The sequence below is a fragment of the Coturnix japonica genome, chromosome 13 (assembly GCF_001577835.2).
Source record: "Coturnix japonica isolate 7356 chromosome 13, Coturnix japonica 2.1, whole genome shotgun sequence".
Classification (NCBI taxonomy): Eukaryota; Metazoa; Chordata; class Aves; order Galliformes; family Phasianidae; genus Coturnix; species Coturnix japonica.
In genome coordinates this window covers 3,110,075-3,130,654 of record NC_029528.1, presented here as the reverse complement: position 1 = coordinate 3,130,654, position 20,580 = coordinate 3,110,075, and the positions used below count along the sequence as shown (strand labels likewise).

The following is a 20,580-nucleotide window of genomic DNA, read 5'->3' as shown; positions in this document are numbered from 1 at the left end:
GTGATTGAGTGACATTATTGCTAAATCTGTTGGCTGATGTTAGTGAAAAAGAAAGAGAAATCTTTAAAAGTCAACAGAATACTTTCTGCAGGGAAATGTTCTGATCGCTGCCCCAAAGGAAGAAGCTCTTGAGTGTATTGGGTGGGAAAAAGGATTCAACAGCTCTAATCAGAGATGTGTCAGTGTAAGAAACACAAATATTTTCATTTTGTCTCCTTCAAAAAAACCCAACCTGTTTGGAGGACATATCTAGTCCTGCATTAATTTTACTGAGACACTGTTGTTAGGAAATATATTTGAATGCAAAATACCTTGTATAGCATAATTTTGTTTGTGTTTGAATATATTCAGATAAAAGAGCTTTAGAGATGAGTAATAACTTTTTCATTCTTTATAAAACTAAAATTTTTGGTAATGAATACGAGAGTCTCTTACCTTTGATACAGACCATCTCTGAATTTTTTGTAGTCAGCGTGAAACATAATATATCTTGGAAGGGGTTGATGAGGAATGTGAGATGTTTCGACAGCAAGCAACAAATAATTCAGAAATGATTTCAAAATTTAATTACATATAAAGACTTCAGCCTTCCACAACATTATTAATTTCATATTTTGTAATAGCTTCGTTGTAGAAGAAAAACTCCAGTACCTGGTAAAATCACATCTCCTTTGACCGTCACATCCTCTTGGGATTTGCTGAAACCATGATTTCATTCCCACTCTTAAAAGAACTATGTAAAGTGAAACCAGAGGGTCTGATCTGAGCCTGAGCACTGCCTATTAGGTTCCTCACTTTGTATGAATGAGAAATAATCTGTTGTATCTCAGATGAAGAGATCCACCAGTGAAATCTAATCCATAAGCCACTGTTTTGGTCAGTAGGATTCATGCTCTGCCACGAACTTTACCAATGGCCTGGACTATCCCCCAGCAATGTATTTTTGCCTCTCCACTCCTGGCTGCTGAGGGATTCTCATTTGTGCTCAGCTGTATCCCTGCTGCCTTCATAGAGGAGCAACTCGTGTTGTCTGCCGGCTTTGCTGCCAGCTGCTAGTAGCACTGTGATAAATAGGGGGAATAATTTGGCCAGTTGCCTGAGTTTAGTTAACAGTGACAGAGTGTTTTCCTTACTTACCCACTGAGCGTGCAAGGCAAAATGAGTTTTGGTGTTCCAACTCGGTGCATCTATCAGTGGAAATGCCAACAGGGCTCCTGCCACCTGTAGTGGCTGCTGCTAAAGGAGAGGGGATATGTGTTGGTTCTTCCCATGCCAGTCACTGGATCCTCCTGCAACAAGTGCAGAGTTGGTGTGCCTTTGAGTGTGCCCTTACTAGCAATCATTTTAGAGAGGGTTTTTTCTTGTTGTTGTTTGTTTGTTTTTTCAGAACAGTTATAAGTCTAAAATTACACAGTAATACAATTACCCTCTTCTCCCCCCACCGCCACCCCCCAAGCACTAAATGCTACCAAGAGGGAACGCTCTAGAGCACCAAAGATGAAGAGATTTTTTAGAAAGATGAAATCAAATTATTAGTGAGGCAAACAGATGGAAAATGATGCTACCACAATTGCACCATCAGAGTAACACAATATTGGTAAGCTTTGTGTTTAATTAGAAACATCAAATGCCCAAGCTTTCGGTTAATACCAGCATCAGTTTGTAGGGAATAGTTTGGAGCCAAGCAATTTGTTATGAGCAAGATAACTGGTTTCCAAAGACTGCTGCTTATTATTCATGTTGGGCAAGGATATCTACTGAAACTACAAATGAGCATAATTAGGACTATCGCTCTGAATGGAATAATAATATTAGATCAGCAGATGGGAGAATAAAGTCAGGTACATTTATCCAAGGCACTGTAGGGAATTCATATCATATTAATGAATGTAAACCAAGTAATGCATTCTGAGGATTTCAAGTCCAATATCAAAGTGGATGCAGATGGGAAGTGATTTAGTTTATCACTCATTGTGTTTGTAATTGTTGTTATTGTAGATAATTATAATGAGCCCATCCCCATTGCATCTAAGCAGACTATCCACTAGATTGTGGATAAACAGGAATGATATACAAATAATTTTACATTAGCACAAACTGGCGATAGGTACTTTAGTGTCTATTGTTTCAAGCATTTACATGATCAAAAATGCCAATTGCCTGGAATATAATTTGTTGCAGAGAATTTTACACCAGCGTAGCGTGAAAATTACTCATTGCCAAGTGTGTCATTTCATGAGCATTAGCAGAGTGTTATCCTGAAATGTGTACTTTGTGTTTTATAAAGAGAAGCTGTTGATGACAGGACACGGGGAAACAAACCCTCTCCTTTGCTAATGCAAGTATTACCTGCACTTTGCATGCCAAAGCATTTGCTTAATACCTCTGTACAGCCTGTCCTGTTTATGTGACATCCAGGGACTCTATAGTTTATCTTCTGGAAACAGGTGTTTCAGCATAAGCATTCAAATGAGCCTGAGAAAATCTGCAGGAAGGTAAAAACCACCTTTTAATTAGTTGAGCAATTAAAAGCATGTGGCTTACTTGTGATGTGTGTTTGAAAACCAGCTGAGGTTATATGAAAGAGAAGGATATCAAGCATTAAAATGCCATATTATGCTGAAAAGCTTCTATGCCAGCCTTGAGATTTTAAATACTCTGATTTAAAAAAAAACAACAATCAAACATTGCCAACCAACATCATTTCTGCTCTAAGTGCATTTGAATATCTTCAGAGAGATGGAATAAGACTTTTGTTCTCCACTGAATAACACTGATTTTTTTCTGTGCTCACATGCACTACAGAGGTGCCCAATGACAGTGCTTGTCAGAAAGAGGGTGACATTGTGGGAAAGGAGTGCAGAAGCTGGAGGTGCTCTTCAGGCAACTTCTTCAATACCTATTCATAGAATCATCATAGAATCACAGAATTACTCAGTTTGGATAAGACCTCAAAGATCATCAAGTCCAACCTCAGCATCATTATAGCACCCTAACTCTAACAACCGTCTGCTAAATCATATCTCTGAGAACCAAACAGCTCTTAAACACATACAGGGATGGTGACTCAACCATTCAAAATGGCAATGCCCCATTCGGGGTGAAAGCTTCCAATAAGTCAAGAGATACACAAATTTCGGTGTACATGAAACTTATTTTAAATTTAAACTAATATATATATATTAGAAAAAACAAAGTGTTTTAAAAATAGCAGAAGGGGCTGATTTTAAATTCTTTTAATCTAGGAAACCTGAATGTGGGCTATTGACTTGGGAATGGCCTTCAGTCTCAGAACATGGCTTTTTCCCTAAGATTGTGAGTACGTTCTTGCAGTTACTTCCCCTTGCAAGACATTTTGCCATGGCAAATATTAGAAAATGAGCTTTAAGAACTGCATGAGAAGAGGCTTTAAAGAAAATATAAAAATGAAATGTTTTGCATCTTCCAGTGTTTTTATTGGTGGGAATAGCATGCAGAACTGATCTGATAGGTTTTTTTTTTATCCAACAGAAGCTGTGTTTATCGCTAAAACAATTTCCCCAAATTAATTGCTGGTAGACACGTAACAGAGGGAGAGGAAAAACAGTAGAAGTAAAATGGGGACATTTCTGCTTTTGACTGTACCCACTCAAAAATCCTTGGAATTTTCAGTGATAAACCACCTTATTGGATCTTTTTCTTCTGTTTATCACTTTAAATAATAAGCTTTACTCTGCATTCAGTAATATGAACTAGTAATGGATATAAATTATAGTGCACAATGAGGTTTTTACTGAGGGGGGAAAAAAGAAAGAAAAAAGAAACAGCCTTCTGCTCAACATAATTAATGTTAGATTACATCTGCCCTACCATTAATGATATACTACTGCAGGAGGTTACTCATACCACCAGACCTGCGAAAATACAAGAAGAGCAGAGTTATAAACTTTAAGAGATTTCCTGACTCCACAGTGGAAACCCTTAACACCTTAACTCTTAACACCACCCCAGCTAACTTCTTTAACATGTCGTTGTATCTGCTGGGGAACAGCCCCAAGGTGAACCGCAGAGTGGGTGAGTTGGTTTTATACAGCTCCACTCCACTCAGAGATCAGCCTCTGCAGTGCATGCGAAGAGATGAATTGCAGCCAGAAAGTCTGACCTAGAGAGGAGAAAAGAGGTACAAAACAGCCCTTCCTACAATAAATCATTCAGTGCAGCTGCCATTGAAATTCCTGCAACGATTCAAGGGATGATATTTTCATCGCTTATTCGAAGCCACACAATTTTTGCTCCTCACTCAAAGCATACTATTTTTTTCTGGACTTCTCTGGCCAAAACTAACTGTGAGCACATCACTTTCTGCTTTGCCCTTGGGCTCTTTTGTAGCACACATCCTTTGTTGTCTCCTTACACTCCCTTACAGGACTTAACAAGCACCCTTAGCCTGGAGTCATGACCCCTCTGCAGCTCCCCACTGCAGGAAGCAGGCAGGTGCCAGGCTTAACTCTGCTCCATTTAGAAAGGACCAAACTGTTTGGAAAACAACACAGAAACAGTTTTGAAATGTCAAACTTCCATTTGAACAGCTTGTTTATTATATTGTGCTCTTTGGGGGTGAAGAAGTCAAGGTCTGGCTCATTGCAAAATGAGCAAGTGGCATCTGTTGCTACCTCCAGACGCTCTTAACAACAAATACCTGAGGAGTGAAATGCTTTAAATGAGCACTTAGCTTCATTTTCAGAGATGTGCCCACTGGGTACAAAACAAAGCTCCTAAAAAATTGTTGATGTGCTGCCATTTAGGAAGCACAAGAGCATAAACCAACTAGATGTTGTGCTGTCTGTAAAACTAACTGTAGAGACTTGGCATCACCTATACATACAGGCATTTAGCCTGGAAAGAATAGAAATGCACTCAACTGTAGTCAGATACCAGCACTTATAAGCACAGTCAGCAGAGCTCTGGGGGTTCAGTGCCCCTGAGATGTGACCGTGGTGACAAGAGCAGCGTTAGGGCCCTTCTTAGCATCTCCTCTTGTTTCCTTCCCTCCCACAGACATTGTGCTTTTTCCTTCTGAAGCATATGGCTGCTTACAGGCTGCGTAAATACCCAGAAGGAAATAGGTCCAACAGCTTCTTAGCTGGCTTTTGCATTTTTCATGTGAAATCTAATTAGTAAATATTTCCAAGCACTTTGTCTGCTTGACGTGATTGTTATTTAAAAAGTGTGATTCAAATCCACCATATAATATTATTGGCTTCCCCCCTCCTTTCTCCTGCCTTTGTTTTCTTTCTACATGCATTGTTATCTGGGGGCATTTTCTGCTGGTTTTCACAGATTTACTTTTGCATTTTATTCTCTTTCTGCTGCTCCTGTGTTGGAAAACGATAATCCAAGCAATGCAACATTTCTCTCCGTGATATATGTGCACACATGACGTGAACTAAATAGAGAGAGCCAAGAGCTTCAAGGAGACACTAAGAACACAACACACTTAAAGCTAGGCAGAAACACCAGATTTACTGCCTAATACACAGCTCCTGCATTGCTTACAAAAGAGAGGCTGGATGTAGCAAGCGTGTGCCATGCAGTTCATCTGTGGTTGCACTGGAAACATACAGATAGCACCATGATAGACCCAGTCACGAGTGGAGGATGTACATGGCCATAAGTTCCAGAAGTCTTGGGCTTGTGTGGAAACCCTTGCATTGCAGTGGGACAGATTTACAGGATAGGCAATATTTGAAGGACAGAGCTTTAAATATGATAATATACTGTAGCAGAAATGCAAGTCATGTCTTGAAGCAGTGATGGAGCACCTGGTGGGAAGGCAGGGCCAAACAGGGGAGATCAGGTGTATGCAATGCAGATGAGTGCCCAGAAGGGATGGAGCCAGGATCCACCCCCCTCCCAGACCTCATTTAAAGGTTGGCAGGGGGCTTTTCCTATAAGATTCCTGTATGCTTCAGACCTTCTGAAGGTAAGCAGCTTCTCTTCTTTATTTCTGTGCAAATAGCTGTTGTATTTGAGCAATCCATTGCTTGCTGCAGCCTGGGACCTTGCTATACTGCTGTTATTGTTGTGGTTTCCATTGTATTACAGGTAGGCATTTTAGCTATCCTATCTACTCCTCATTTTCCTATTTGACTTTTATTTGGCAGGGGAGTACATATATTGGCAAACAACATTAGGCTGTGCTTTTTAATTAAAAAGGTGGTATAAAAATCATTCTTATCAAGTTATATAAATGTATATTTGAGGTGAGACTCAACTGTGATATTCTCTTTCCTAGTGCCCAGGCTAGTTAGATAATGCCTAGATTTTGTTACATACTAAAAGAATAAGATAGTAGTAATGGCTAGGAATCTGGGAATTATCCCTACCTGGAAAATCTAGTGATGGGTTATGCTTCCTGTTTTGCTCTTGATGTGTGTTACTTGGAAGTAATTATCAGAGTGAATTTAATTAAATGCCCTAAATGGGATAGATGGAGTGGTTTTCTTGAATAGTGCAGTTGTGTAGGTTGTTTTGTGTGTGTGTCGTTTGCTCTTGTGTGGGTCTGTGGCCCACTGTGTTGTGAATTATCAACAACAACAACCAGGCAAAAAATATATATTATAATAATGAAGTGTAAACTTCAGCACATTGCTTAGAAGCATTTTGTCAGTCTCAGCAGAACTTAAGCCTACAGCATTCTTCTGAGCCTGGGACTGGAAAGGCAGAGTCAGCAGTCATCTTGAGGGAGATGGAGGATGAATGCCAAGTGGTACTTCTTCCTACTTCAGTGTGTGGTAAAAACTCACCTTTACCTGGGGAGTTCAGCACATCTCAGACCATCTCGCTTCATGCCAGATTCCTCTGCTTACTGCCCAAAATCATAGAATATCTCAATTTAGGAGGGACCCGTAAGGATCACTGATTCAAGCAACTGGAAACACATCTGCCAAGCTGATATTTAGAGGTCAGTGTCTCTGCATAAAGAAGTTCCTCTCCATTCCCTGACATGGTTGAAGTCTGGAACAGGTTGCACGGAGATGGGGTGGATGCCCCATCCTTGGAGGTATCCAATCCCAGGCTGGACCTGGCTCTTAGTAATGTGATCTGGTAGGGTGTCTCTTTTTACAGGGGAGTTAGACTAGATGGCCTTTAAATGTTCATTCCAACCCTGAGGGCTCTGTGAAATAGTTGTTGGATGGTTTTTTTGTTTTGGGTTGTATTTGTTAATTAATCAAGAGAGATGATTGCTATTACTTCATGTTTCATGTCACTTCTCAACTTCAACTTAGGCTGTATCCCTATGACCTGAAAGGGCCCTCTTCTGAGGAAATCTGGGTGGTTTGGAACAGATACAGAGTTATGATAGAGTTCACTTAGAACATAATCAACAGATAATAATAGGGTACTTGGAGAAATTGCAGTGAATGACAAGTGCCATCAGCCTTTTCAAAACAGCAGAATCAGACATTTTTAACTCCACATGCACAATGGTGTCAGGAGAAGCAGGAAATAGCTGATATTTAGTTCTTCTATTCTATCTTTAAAAAGATATTGTAAAATTGCAAAGGGAGATGCACTGATGTAGGAGAATCGCTAAGTGCTGTGTGTGTTCTCATTAGCAAACAGAGCAGGATTTTCTGTGCCGACCATGAACATCAAGGAAACCAGCACAAAATGATAAATGATTTTGGAAGAGGAATCTAGGTTGAAGGCACAGCACTATGAGCGATCCCTGAGGTTTGCCTTATGTGTGAGAAATGCCTCCTGAGAGCAGGGAGCTGCTTTTCAGCCCAGTTGCATATCGATTGGAATGTTTTTTGTTGTTTTTTTTTTTCATTCTTTACACATCCTGTATCTTGGTTAGATCCTGCTGCTTCTCGTGTGCACTTATAATTGGAGTAAAATGATTTTGAACAGAAAAATCATCCTTGGTTTTTGCAAGTGTACGAAATCAGAAGCAGCACTGGGTTTTCAGGGGATGTGAATAAAGCTGGGTTGTGATGGAGTGTGCCAGCTGGGAGCCTGCCATTTACAGTTGCTTCAGAAGCACTTTTCTAGTTGCTAAGTAAACTGCTTTCCTTAAAGGAAGTAGAAAAATGAGAGCTAATACATACTAGTTGTTCAGATGATGTGGAAATAGTGGTAAGAATTACCTAAAATATGCTGGTAGAAGGTAAGATTGTGAACTTTGTAAACAGTGTACAAATAGGGAATGTTATTACAGTTTAGCAAGTTCTTACTCTTGTTTCCTTCAAACCTGCTGGGCTAATTCAGTGTCTCCATTACCTGGGGCACTTTTGCACTTCACTCCCAGCCTATACCCCTTTTCTGGTCTGTATTTGCTGTCCTTCAATGCTCCTGCAGTTACTTTAAGCTGAGGTTTGCTTTTGGGCATCTGTGCTCCCAGTGTGTTTTAGTACAGAGAACTCCTTGGCATGATGAAGATTAAAGCACCGGATTGATTAGAGAGGAGCACTCTGAATCCTTATAGTACAATCTTTTATTTTTGATACCAATTCATACTATGTTTGATAGCATTCACTTCCCAAACCCTGTCTCCACGAAAGACTTTGCTCAATTTAAATGCAAATGTGCAGTCATTTTCTGCCTGACCTTAAAGACCTTTTATATGTTTGTGTCCTAATTTGGCCTTTTTATAGAAGTCTTGGTGTCCCTGTTTCTTCTATGGGGCATGCTCCTGCTCTACCAGAGATAAATACCTGCTTATGGTTATGTTGTGTCCCTTTTAATGAAGACTGGAAGTCCTTGCTGACTTCTGTTTATGAGCACCACAATTGAAACATGGTGAATGACTGCAGTGCACAAGAAGAAAATGGGAAACCCAGGAACCTTCAGCATTTGCAGCAAATAGCAGAATGTAACCACACAAGTTCCTCCTCACAGGAGGTCTTATAAGTAAAATACATCCCCAGCTCTGATCTCACAAACACCCATCAGAAATGCTATCTTTCTCTTTCTGCAAGAATCTCACCCTGGCCCTGAAAGCACCTTTGGGCTACATGCAGCTGATTACTTTGAGAGCTGTCTTAGGATAGACATCTTGCTTTCCTAAAGACCTCAGGCTGGGGAGCCCAAAGTACAGGCAGGAGCCACACTTCCTATGTCACTTCCTTTAGGGGTGAACGTGTGTTCCAGCTCTTGTGGCAAATCTTTGTGTATGAAACTCCGAGCCTTAGGAAGTAAACTGGAGGCACACCCATAAAGTGGATGATGCTTTGTCAACAAACAGTTGTATGTTTTAAGAGGCAGTACATTACTGTTGCGTTAACCTAGATCTGACCTGGGAAAGAGTAGACTTCAACCCATGTGACAGCATAATAACCGAGGTGTATGTGTGAGAGGGCATCAGATGAGCCTCAAAAGCCACAGCAAAATTGTTAAACCATCTTATTTAAGAAAATATTCATTGTCAAGAGCAACTTGGCTCTGAAGGATGAAACTCCTATCACTTCCAAAGAAATATGACGACCTCTAAGCGTAACACCATCTTTCAATCAGTGCTGTGCTGTCTAATTAACTAATGTTTGCATTGTGATTTGAGATATTGCTTTACAAGGAAGGCTAATATGTTGCTATGTTTAAATGTTAGAATTAATAATTTAGAAAATATGAGAGTACAAAGCCTGGTTACTCATATCATTTCATCAAAGTCAGGTTTAACTACCTTCTTTTTGGCTTCTTGCTTAATTAGTTAAGCTGCTGAATTTAATTAACTCATTAAACTTAATTTGGAAAGATCTCTCAAGACAGTAGGAGCTTATCTTATGCTTATTATTCATATTTGTTTCATGAAATCTTTATCACTGTTTTGTTAGGATATTAATGGTAGCATTAATCGTGTTCTTCTTTACTTCATTTACTCTGATGGTGGCATTTTCCTCATTTTAAGTGCCAGCATGTGAAAATCAATCACAATTTAAGATGGTGAAATTGCTCTTTAGCCATCTCTCAGGTCAGCTATGTACCATCTCTTTTCCCGTAAATGTAAATTGGGTTTGCAAGGTGAAGTTATTTCATGGAGAATCATGTTAAGTTTCTGAAGTCCTATGTCTTGGAGAAATGCTATGAGGGAAATGATCCTCAGGATGCTCTTTTGGAACAGCTTAACTATGTGTTTAGGTAATGTATTTGAAACTAGAAGTGGTATTACAATTCATTATAATTCATTTAAGCTCATCTGGGTGTGATGCTGCAGCTTGATGTTGATCTGCCACTCCTTGATATTTATTAAAGAGTTTATTGCAAAAGGTATAAATAGTAAAATTTGATGTAAATTCAAACTCATTTGTTTGGTTGTCTTTTTTCTAGAGGGTATGCACAGAGAAGAGGCTGCATCATTACTTAAATTGGGATTTCTTTTCAAATTATTCATCCATTCTTCAGGGAGCATTTTATTGTGACTCAGGATATACTGCTGGTAGAGGCTTTGCCAATTAATTGGGAAAGGAGATCATATGTTTATAATAATCTAGTTCTGTTCTGGCTAAAATCAAATGCTTCACTGCTATTCCAGCCAGCATGATTTACAGATGTATCCATGCTCACAGTTGCTCTACTGGGACTCTTCATTGTTGTAGCTTTAGTCTGAGGCATGCTCTCAAATGGACAGTTAAATAGCTTGTGTCTTTCTGTTTTCCCATAGAATGACTATAGGAAGCTATCTATGCAATGCAAGGACTTTGTAGTGGGAGTACTGGACCTGTGCAGAGACACTGAAGAAGTGGAAGCAATTCTGAACGGAGATGTGAACATACATCTGTGCCCTGAGCATCACCGGCCAAGTCTGAGCAGAATTAAACTGGCAATTAAGTACGAGGTCAAAAAGGTAAGCTACTTGTTTGTGTGGATATGTCATTGCATGTCAGCTAGACACCACCTGGAAGATCAGGGAGATGGATTTTGGTGAGAGCCAAGGCTGTTCCTCGAGTCCTAGCATGTCATGGAAATATGTTCTATGAATGGAAAATTTGATTCTGGCAAATTCTGGGTCTGGGTGGTCCTGATTAATTGCTCCTACAATATGTGTTGATAGAAAATGGGCTCCTGCAATGGGCTTGGAAGAGCATTCCAAATTTTCAGGCTAACATCTGCTCTCTTTCCCCTTGCATGCCTGTCACCTGCTCCACTTTTCCTCTCGACTGTGTTACTCTGCTGCCCTGAGAAGGTTTTTCCTGTTATGAAAGCCATCAATTGAAGAGAATCTTAGAGCTCTTATTTGAAATGCATTGCTTTTGTATGGGAGCACATAGTTTGGAGATGAATATGGTTTCCTAGTATGCTGTGTGTGGTCTCATGGTTAGTAAGGTGCCTTTCCACAAGCTGGGTCAAGTTCAGCTAGCAAAGTTGTTGCTTTGGTAATGGGGCCATATTTGCTCCAATGCACTTTCAGATACTAAACTCAAAAGGTGCTCATAGCTCATCACCAAGGAATACCTCCAGTCACCCATAATCTGCGAGTTATTATGAAGCTGGTCAGAACCTCAAGTTCTTTCAGTGTGTGAATTTTTCTGTGCCATTTTCCTCCTTAATTCTTTTAAACATTTGCATCATCTTTTAGATACTGAGACCATTACCCAGAGCTGAACTGCTGCTGGTAATTGTGCTGCTTTGAGCGTGTTTGTCTTGGCTTAGACTGCTTCAAAGGAATATTTCCTCAATTTCTCCTATTTTACATTAGATGGTTATTTTATGTCTGACCACTTACTTAAGGCATCTGTGATCTGCCACATGCAGTTGGTTGTTTTGTTTTATAAATAACTTCATATGCTAGAGAAAGCAAGCGTCCTTTGTGGATCACAACAGCTTGTTGCCCATGGATAACTGTTAATTACAGAATATAAACACAAACATTACTCAGTCTCATGTTGACTCTTTAGCGTTTCTCAGAATACCCTTTTCAGCAGTGTTTGCATGTAAGGTGAGCATTTAACTGCTAGCTGGAAAGTAAGATAGCTTCATCTGTGGGAGGCAGAGATGCATTCAGATAAATGGCTTTGGTTATTGGCAGTGGCTTGTGATAATAAGATGGTATTTATTGCACATGCTGAACAGAGATTGTGTTAGGGTAGCGCAGTAATGATTTCCTTAAGAGAAAATAGGTTTTAGGTACAAATTTTATATGCAGCTGAGGGACATTTAGGCTTATGTATATGAAATCTGTGCTCTAAAACTTATTGTGAAGAAAATTATTTAATAGAAAGGGATGTGATGAAGAGTGAGTTGCCATACATATCTGATGGATTCTTGAACTGGTTCTATAAATTCCAGGTCATATTTGCAAAGTTAATGCAATAAAGACTACATCTGTGCCTGCTGCCTCTATTACTAAAACCCTCCTTCCTACCTTTACTATTAGCATAAACACTCAAAGGTCAGGTCTGCTTTCAACTCCCCAAGCCCTAAATAAGCCAAGGAAATTAAGATTCTCTTACTTTATTTGGGGGGGGGAGAGAACAAAATAAAGGGATAGGAACCACAAATAATGAGGTGGGGGCAATAAAGAACTGGGGGGGGGGGGGGATGGCACTCCTGAAATATTTATCCCTTGTCACAAAAAGCAAGAAGAACTTTAGACAAGGTATACTTAAGGACTTCGCAATAGACTAGGGAAAAGTAAATGTTTTATATTATAGGTATTTTTCATTGAGCTAATATCAAAACTATTTGCATCTTAAGTTTTCAGAGAACTTATTTTGCTTTACATTTATCTCTACCATTAGCTTCTGTATTTACACTTTAATGTCTACTGTAGGCTTCAGTTGATGAAGGTTTGCAGAGAGCAACTTTATATTGAAGACTATCCATGGTTTTATTGCATAGCTGCCAATGCAATCCTCATTTAATCACAATTTGTACCAATATGAAGGCTATAGGAATGCAATTAAGGTAATGTTTGCTGTTCAAGTTGTTAGTGCTAATTTTTGTCCTGTCACAATATCTTAATTAAACAATATCCTTAATTTGGCAGTCGTGCTCCTGAATAAGTGACAGTTGCTGGAGGTATGGGCTGCACTTTCCTGCACACAGAGCAGTGAATTCAGTCATCAAACTCACACTTCTAGCCAGATATTCAGTTTTTCCCACACCTTTCCTTTTTAAGACCAAACCTCTGCTTGAAAATCCCTTGTTCCAAGGGCAGCTTGGCCTTGAACTGAATGGGAGTCCAGGGCCGTTCACTTATCACAATGAGGGTACAGGAAGATTTGTACACCAAAGGAGGGACTGGAGCCTCCTTACGTCTTTTACCCAGGACCCTGCAGCTTGTAACCTCAGCTGGTTTTGTTCCGAGTTCTAAACCATCTTCCCTCTGTACTAATGTATTGATCAGAATCCTTTTCTCTTTCCTTTTTTCTTCCCCCCTTCTTATTTACAAAACCTCAGATGAAATGGAAACTCATTCAAGAAAGCATCAGAAGTTTCAGGCTTTGGAGCCCCATTTGCCTCTACTTTGTACTCTTTTTCCTGAAAAAGAAGCTTAGTGTATATATAATACTTGCCAAGAAAGCAAGTTTAAGTCTCGATAACACATCTGAGGTATTCTATATACAAGGGCAGTGAAGAATTAAGACCTTCTCCTTGCAGGTATTTCACAGTGAGGGAAAAAAGCTTAAAATTGCAGTCATTTATAAAGCATCCTCCAAGAACTGTATAACTTGAACTCTCTACCTGAGAGAAATAAACTGTCACTCTGTACCCAGAGGTTCTTGGAAAACTGCACTCATATACCCTTTGTTCAATTTCACTGGGGATATCACTCCCTTCAAATTAAATATCTTAATGATTCGTGATTCCCTGAAAAATTATTATAGTAATGGTTACAATAGGAGCAGTTTGTCAGGGATGAAGTAAATGATTTTCAAATGTTGGAGCATTTATGAAGCCCTGGGTGCTTGTCAGTAAAAGGATTTCTAGTGTACACTATGGAGTTGTTGCAAACTTGTTGCTGCCTCCTGGTATAACCTAGCTGGATTCACACGTGCACCCTGGTAAAGGTCTGGATTCTTTCTACTCCATCAAAGGGAGGAGGGACATTGGGAGCAGGGGTAGCAATGGAACCCACTGTGGCATAGCAGAGGGCTTGGCAGCCTAAATTGAAGTGCTCTTTCCAATGAAATAAAATAACTGATCCCAATGATAGTGCCAGCTTCTCTTCCATGCTTTCTCTCTCAGGCTCTGTCAGAACCAGGTTACTTATACCCCCAGCTTGATGTATTCCATAGACCTTTGATATTTTAGAAGTTCATCTGCTGTGAAGCAGTGAGCCATTCTGTATCTCTGTAGCTGATTAGTAGCATGCTTGCAAGATATGAGTTAAGTTCACTTTCTTGGTAGGAAACTGCACAAGAGTGTATTTTCTTTAAACAGCTGAACAATCCCAATCAAATATAGGGAAAACCTGCCCTGTTTGAATTTGTTTTTAATTCATCCAGGGTGTGGTTTATTTTATTTTATTTTTTTTTCCACTTGTGAAGTATAGGGACAGAAGCTGGGACAGCTCTCCCTTGAGTTCTTCCCCCAGGCCTCCAGCAGTGAGGAAATGCCCCTTTTCTTGGTGTACCACAACAAAAGCATTTGAGGAACACTTCCTATTTTCTGTTCTTATTTTACTCCATGCTGCTCAGCTGTGTTTATCACCCTGTAATATTGGCAGAAGTGTTATCTTTTGACACTCACCTTTGGATCTAAGGCTGTTGTTTCTCTATAAGAAGTGACATTCGCTCCCTTCTTTCTCAGAGTCAAAAATCATTGCTGCTGTATTCTTTTAATTGCAAGCGTTGAGTGCCCTTCTCTATTTTCTCAGTTAGAAGCTCATTTCATAACTCACAAAGCCAGAGCACCTCTCTCTTTCACGAGTTTTAATTAGATTAACAGTAAGGCACACAAACTGAGTTTTAAAAAAAAAATTAATAAGAGTTAAACAGAACACCAGATGGCTGTGTAAATCCTATTTAATGGAGAACTGGAACAGGAACTTTTCTCATAAATGTATTATTAATAATTAACATATGGAGGATGCTTCAAACAGAATACTCGTGGCTATATTAGATTATAATTTTTTCCTGCATTGGTCACATAGCTTTTGTAAACTGCTGTGACAACCTCAGTGTCCCATTCATTTGCTCTGAGGATGCATTTTGCTCTGTGCTGTACCTCATATGCCAGCTGCAGTCCAGGGAGCTCTTTGTTGTTGCATGGGACATCAGTGGCTGTATCCATGGAACAGGCAAAAGAATCAGCTCTTGCTGTCAAGGTTCAGGGCAATCTTCCTAATGTCTCTTTGTCACTCTTTAAAACAGGGTGAAAGTTTAGGGTATATTCCATGGGAAATCCCAAACTTCTCTATCCATAGTGTGCACAGAAAATGGTTTAAGCAGGGTAAGGCTGTGTTTTACCATCCAAACGTCAGGCCTTGAGGGGACGAACTTCTCATGTAAAAGGTTTTCAGGAAGTTGGCTTTTTGCTTTGGTGTTCTCTAACTCCAGTCACTTTTAACTACTGAATTTCAGGAATAGCTAATTGAAGTCCATCACTGATGGTTGGGCCCACAGTGGAGGGATGAGAAGTGTCTCTGTCACCAGAGCCAGCTGAAACTGTAAAAAAGACATTTTGTTTTTATGTGACAATAGAAATACCCTGGTCATTCTGGACTCCTACTTCTATCCTTGTAAGTTTCCGTGTTGTATTTTTACTTATTTTACAGATTTTTTTTTTTTTTTTTTAAGTGATAGGGAAGGAGTTACTTTCCTTCCTTACGGAAACAATTTTTATGTCTCTGACTATTTCATTAGCAAGGTTCCTTCCTCCCACTAAATCTGTGGCTCTGATGATATCCATTTGCCCAGATGTTTTAATTTCTTTTCCAGGATGAATCTCATTTTGTTATTTCCTGCCCATAAATTCATCCTCTCAAGGCTCAAATGAATCATATCTCCATCCTGAGTGGTGTTTGCAATATTCCCAATTTACAGTAATATGCAGACTTAATTATTTTCATTTGCAAAGTACCACAGGGTCTTAGATGTTCATGAAGTCATTGATGAGAGAGCAGGAGGACACATCAAATCCTTTGCATGTATTTCCATCATAGATAAAAGGACTTAAAAATTACCTTTATTAATATTAAAATTCTTTTAGAAAAGAACAATTAATATTGTGTGCTTTAAACCTGACCTTATGTGCCCCCAATTTTGGCTTCATTTATTTCCCCACAGGCAGTTGACCTGCTAATGTCTTTGGGACAGAAAGTCAGATGGGGATGAATACAAGCCCTCAAGAACAGAATAGGTTTCAGTATTTCAAATTGAAGGCATTTCTGAAATAGTGTTCAAATTTGAGCATTTCCATGAGCAGTGACCCAAGTTACATCTCTTCTATTCCATATTCTTGTCACACGCCTGTAGATATCCATATTTAATAACTTTTTTGAACTCTGCCTTATGGTGAGAGGACTTATCCTACAAGAGAATCTCTCCATCAACTCTGGGAGTGAAACCCTCTATCTTGGAGGCATTAGAATTTGAGCATTGTATCAACACAGTCTTTCCTTGTCATTTGGAAAAGAGTCGGCTGGCTCTATTGAGGGAAGAGGTTATAGTATTTTAAAACTCTGTGCCCACTGTGGTTGTTTTCTATTTAGGTACCCAAGGGAATTTTTTCTTTGGTAGCTTTTTGTTCTGGCATGCTTTCAGATAAATAGGTAGGTAAGGATTTCCAAGTGGTTCTGATTCTGTAGAAATAAGAAAAACCTGGAATGCTTGAGGTTGGGACTTTCACTTCATTTGCTTGTTGTCAGATAAATAGTTCAATTACAAGACTTATTTATGCACATGAAATGAGAAACTTGGCATTAGCAACAAATCTCTTCATAAAACATGCAGCATATTGGAATATGGAAGTGGAGATTCCTCAGAAACAAACTACAGAATTCATTACTCTGTAGGAAATAAAATGCCTAGCACAAAAGGAGTACTCACTCTTGAATAAAGGAAGAGAAATTGAAAATAAGCTACAGACAGGTTTAAATTAAAGAATTTCTTTAAACACTACATTTTCTAGTTTTATACCTCAAATATATCACTTAATTTTGCAAAACAAGGATTGAAAATAAATGACAGCAATAACAATGAAATCTTTCTCGATTGCTGTAAGGATTATTAACTTTGTTTTCTCTCGGTACTAAAGGTTATTTCTGTTAGTAGGCGAATTGCAATCGAAATGGTCCTGGCAGCTTTATTTACCCCATTATTTTTGTTTCCTATTAGGCTGATTTGTTTTTATTTGGCTTTATTTTGTCTGTTTAATATTTTCTGCCTAGTCAGACCCAGTTTCCATTGACATTGCTCATTCTAATGGGACTACACTGTCTCCTTTATAGCTCTGTAGTGCATAGGTGCTTTGGGCAGTTGTGCCAGCACTGGTCTGTCCTTCACTACCTTAGGCTCTACTGCTTATCAGTTCTGCAAAGTGAGATCCCAATGCCATAACTGTGCTTGCTGATTATGCAAAGTTCAGAAAATCCATTCTAAACATCATGCTCGCTTTTATAGTGCAGACTGAGTTACATAAAAGATATGTGGTTGCAAACAGTAGATATGTTAAGGTTTAAAGTGCCAAACATCAGAATTTGGGATTAGATAGAGTTAATTAGCAAGTGGATCCAGATATTGGATTTCCATAGCATTGAGGAATATGTGGATGTCTTGGGATTTGATGCAAGCATGTATTTCCCCACTCTAATTGCTCTAATAAGAAAGTTTTCTTGGTTAAGGAGCTCCATGTATGAGGTTTTGCAGAAGGCAGGCTTTATTACTAACACCATACTGACTACTTTATTGTGTGTGTCTTTAAAGTAACTGTGTCTGAAGCTGCACAATCCATTTTTATTTTCTTCTGATAGTTCTAGGTCATCTGGGCTCTGCCTGCAAATAAAAACCTTCTCCCTTTACAAGGTTTATATCTGTCTGACTTGATACCAGGACTGAATATTCACTGAGGCTGTCAGAAAAAATCATCTACAGGATGAGTGAGATCCTCATGAATATTTGTGTGATACCATTAGACAGTCAAATGAACCCCAAGGAGGGAGGAAAAGCCGCAGGAATCCTCAGGGCAGGGACATTGCCTTGCTTCAGGTTCTATCTAAAGCAACTCTGACAGCCCAGGGGGCCTTCCTCATATAGGGTTTGTTGATTTCCTATGGTCAGATTATTTTTTGCTCTTAGGTGGAGGTATTAGAACTGGCTGATGTTCTTATCCCTGTAAGGCTATTCTGGTGCAAATGGTTTTTAAAATGTGGCCTGTGGCCAGGGGTAGCAGTTAGCTATAACTGAAGTGGGTCTCTCTGGCAAGGAAGACACCATCCCTTAGCATGGGTATTTAGATTGGAACTTCACTTATTTGTAATGAATAAAACAGATGACAGTGATTTGTACCCAAGTAATTTCCAATCTCTCTTAAACTCTGCAGCTTTACTTACACACTTTATCAGGTCCATTCCTCACTATCACAGTGTCTGCTGACATTATAGATGTTCCCTTGAACACACTTGTTGGTGGGACTCTTTCTCCAGCATTCACTCACTGGTTAAACGCACCTCTGCTCCTCAGAATTGCAGATTTAATTGGTGATGCTTGCCAACATCACAGCGCTTACAGTGAAGGAATGCTCTGTATAATAGGACATTGAACTCACTACTTTGTGTTGTTCTGGCATGCAGTTTGTGCACTGCCTCACTGAGTTCTTTCTTCCTACAAAACCCCTTGTCTGTTTTGTGCCATCTGCATGAGCAGAGCAAGTTAAGGCTGTATGAGTGGTTAATTCTGTTGCATTGGTGGTGATAACATGACAGCTCATTCTTGTATCTTAGCCTGGGCTGCAATGTGGAGAAACTGCTGTCCTGTTCACTATCTGGTGTGATCTCTGGAACATCCCCTTCTTTTGGACTCTTTCAGTTCTCACCAAAGGCTTTGAGAATGTTGTTTTCCTTATTTTATTTAAGGTCAGCTTTCACAGAGTTCATTTCCCTCTAGCACAGATCATTTTTGGAGCTGTCAATACTGCCCTGTCTTTCAGAAGCTCTCAATAGTGTCACTTTATTATTAAAATTGTTTCTTCATGCTGACAAGTGATTTCTTTCTTTAGGCCTTTGTAACTTTAAAAATATATATGTAATCCATAGGCTGGAGAGAAGTGTTATTTGTACCACTTATTATTAAAATATGCATAGCGTAGGGAAAAACGATGGCCATCTATTGGTTTGTGTGTGGCATGGGATCAGAAAAGCTGTTGCAGTCATTTCTGAATGTAGAAAGCTTTTTCTACATTTACGATGCTAAGCAAAATATTAGTGTAATATCTAATTTGATGTCTGTGGCCATTCTCTGAGAAAAGAGAAAGTTAAGCAGCTCTTCCAGGTATTTTGAGTTCTAAGATTGATTTCTGATGCTTTGGGTTGAGAGAAGGCTGACATTGTCCAATGCTCGCTGTGTATTTCATTAAGACATGAATGAAATGAAAAATGGTGCTGCTTGTTGTAAGCAAGAGATGAAAATTTATTTGTACTCTTATCTTTCTTATTCTGATTTTTTTCTTCATTTTCATAAGAATCAGACTAAGATGATTACCATCAAGGCTCTATGGCACACTGGCAATCTTTACTGTCTTGTACAAAATACTTTATTCCCATGAATTTGGCTTTATGGCAATTGCTTCTCCATTTCCCTGAATGTGTTTTCATTTGAGCTGTTCCCAGACAGAGTGAAACAATGAACATATTAAAATATCTTGTGAGTTCTCTGAAATGCCAACCAGCAGAAGTCTTTGTCTGCCTCATTGCCAAGGGCAACTGAATCTCTTTGAATCAGTTCTCATAATATGGTGAACAGTGACAGGTAGGAGGAAGCCAAGAAGCCTGGCTGTCGTTGCAGAAGTCTTCATGTCTACCACTGCAACTTTCCTTTCTATGAGCCATTAAAACTGGTGTTGATTTAATCCCATCTAAAAAAAAGAAATAACTTAGGAGGGAAATCAGTTCTGTCCAACTTCCTTCCATGGTTTTCGGCTGTTTGCCAGAAAGATAATTAGCCTGAGCAAACAGGCTAAGGATTCGGAAATCCTTCATTGTAGTACTGTTGTTATCACCTTAAAGTGCTCGTGTGATTAGGACTGATGATTTATAATCTATCTTTTTAAAACGCTTTTTTTTTTTTCTGGGGGAGAGAAACCGCATAGCAAGTTGTTCATATTTCAAAGAACCATTCCTCAAGATGGAAGAGGCTAAAAGTACTTACCAAATTCCTTCACCCTGAAAGGCTTAGTCACAAAAGATAGTTTTTCTTTAGAGGAATGAAGCCTCCCCCCTGCCTCAAAGCCTAATTCATCTGAAGAAGTGCGTTTTAAATGGTTGCTCATGTGCTGTTAAAATGGAACTGCCCCATTCCGCAGCCATCCCAATTACTGTCCTACTGTATTTCACTCTGCGCTACCAATGAACAGGTGATTAAAGATCCCAGTAATAGTTTTGTTATTACACCATTGTCTAGGAAAAAGGTCCATTATATTTCTGGTGTGATCATTTTTGCA

The 20,580-nt window shown here is 39.3% G+C and overlaps 1 protein-coding gene across 3 annotated transcripts in view; it reads left to right on the top strand.

The window, feature by feature from the left end:
* Window positions 1-20,580, top strand: part of TRPC7 (transient receptor potential cation channel subfamily C member 7) — a 64,333-nt gene that overhangs the window by 13,775 nt on the left and 29,978 nt on the right. For all 3 annotated transcript variants that reach the window (XM_015875866.2, XM_032447433.1, XM_015875865.2), the window contains exon 3: window positions 10,643-10,825. In XM_015875866.2, coding sequence (XP_015731352.2) covers window positions 10,643-10,825 — 183 coding nt within the window. The remainder of the gene's footprint in view (window positions 1-10,642; window positions 10,826-20,580) is intronic.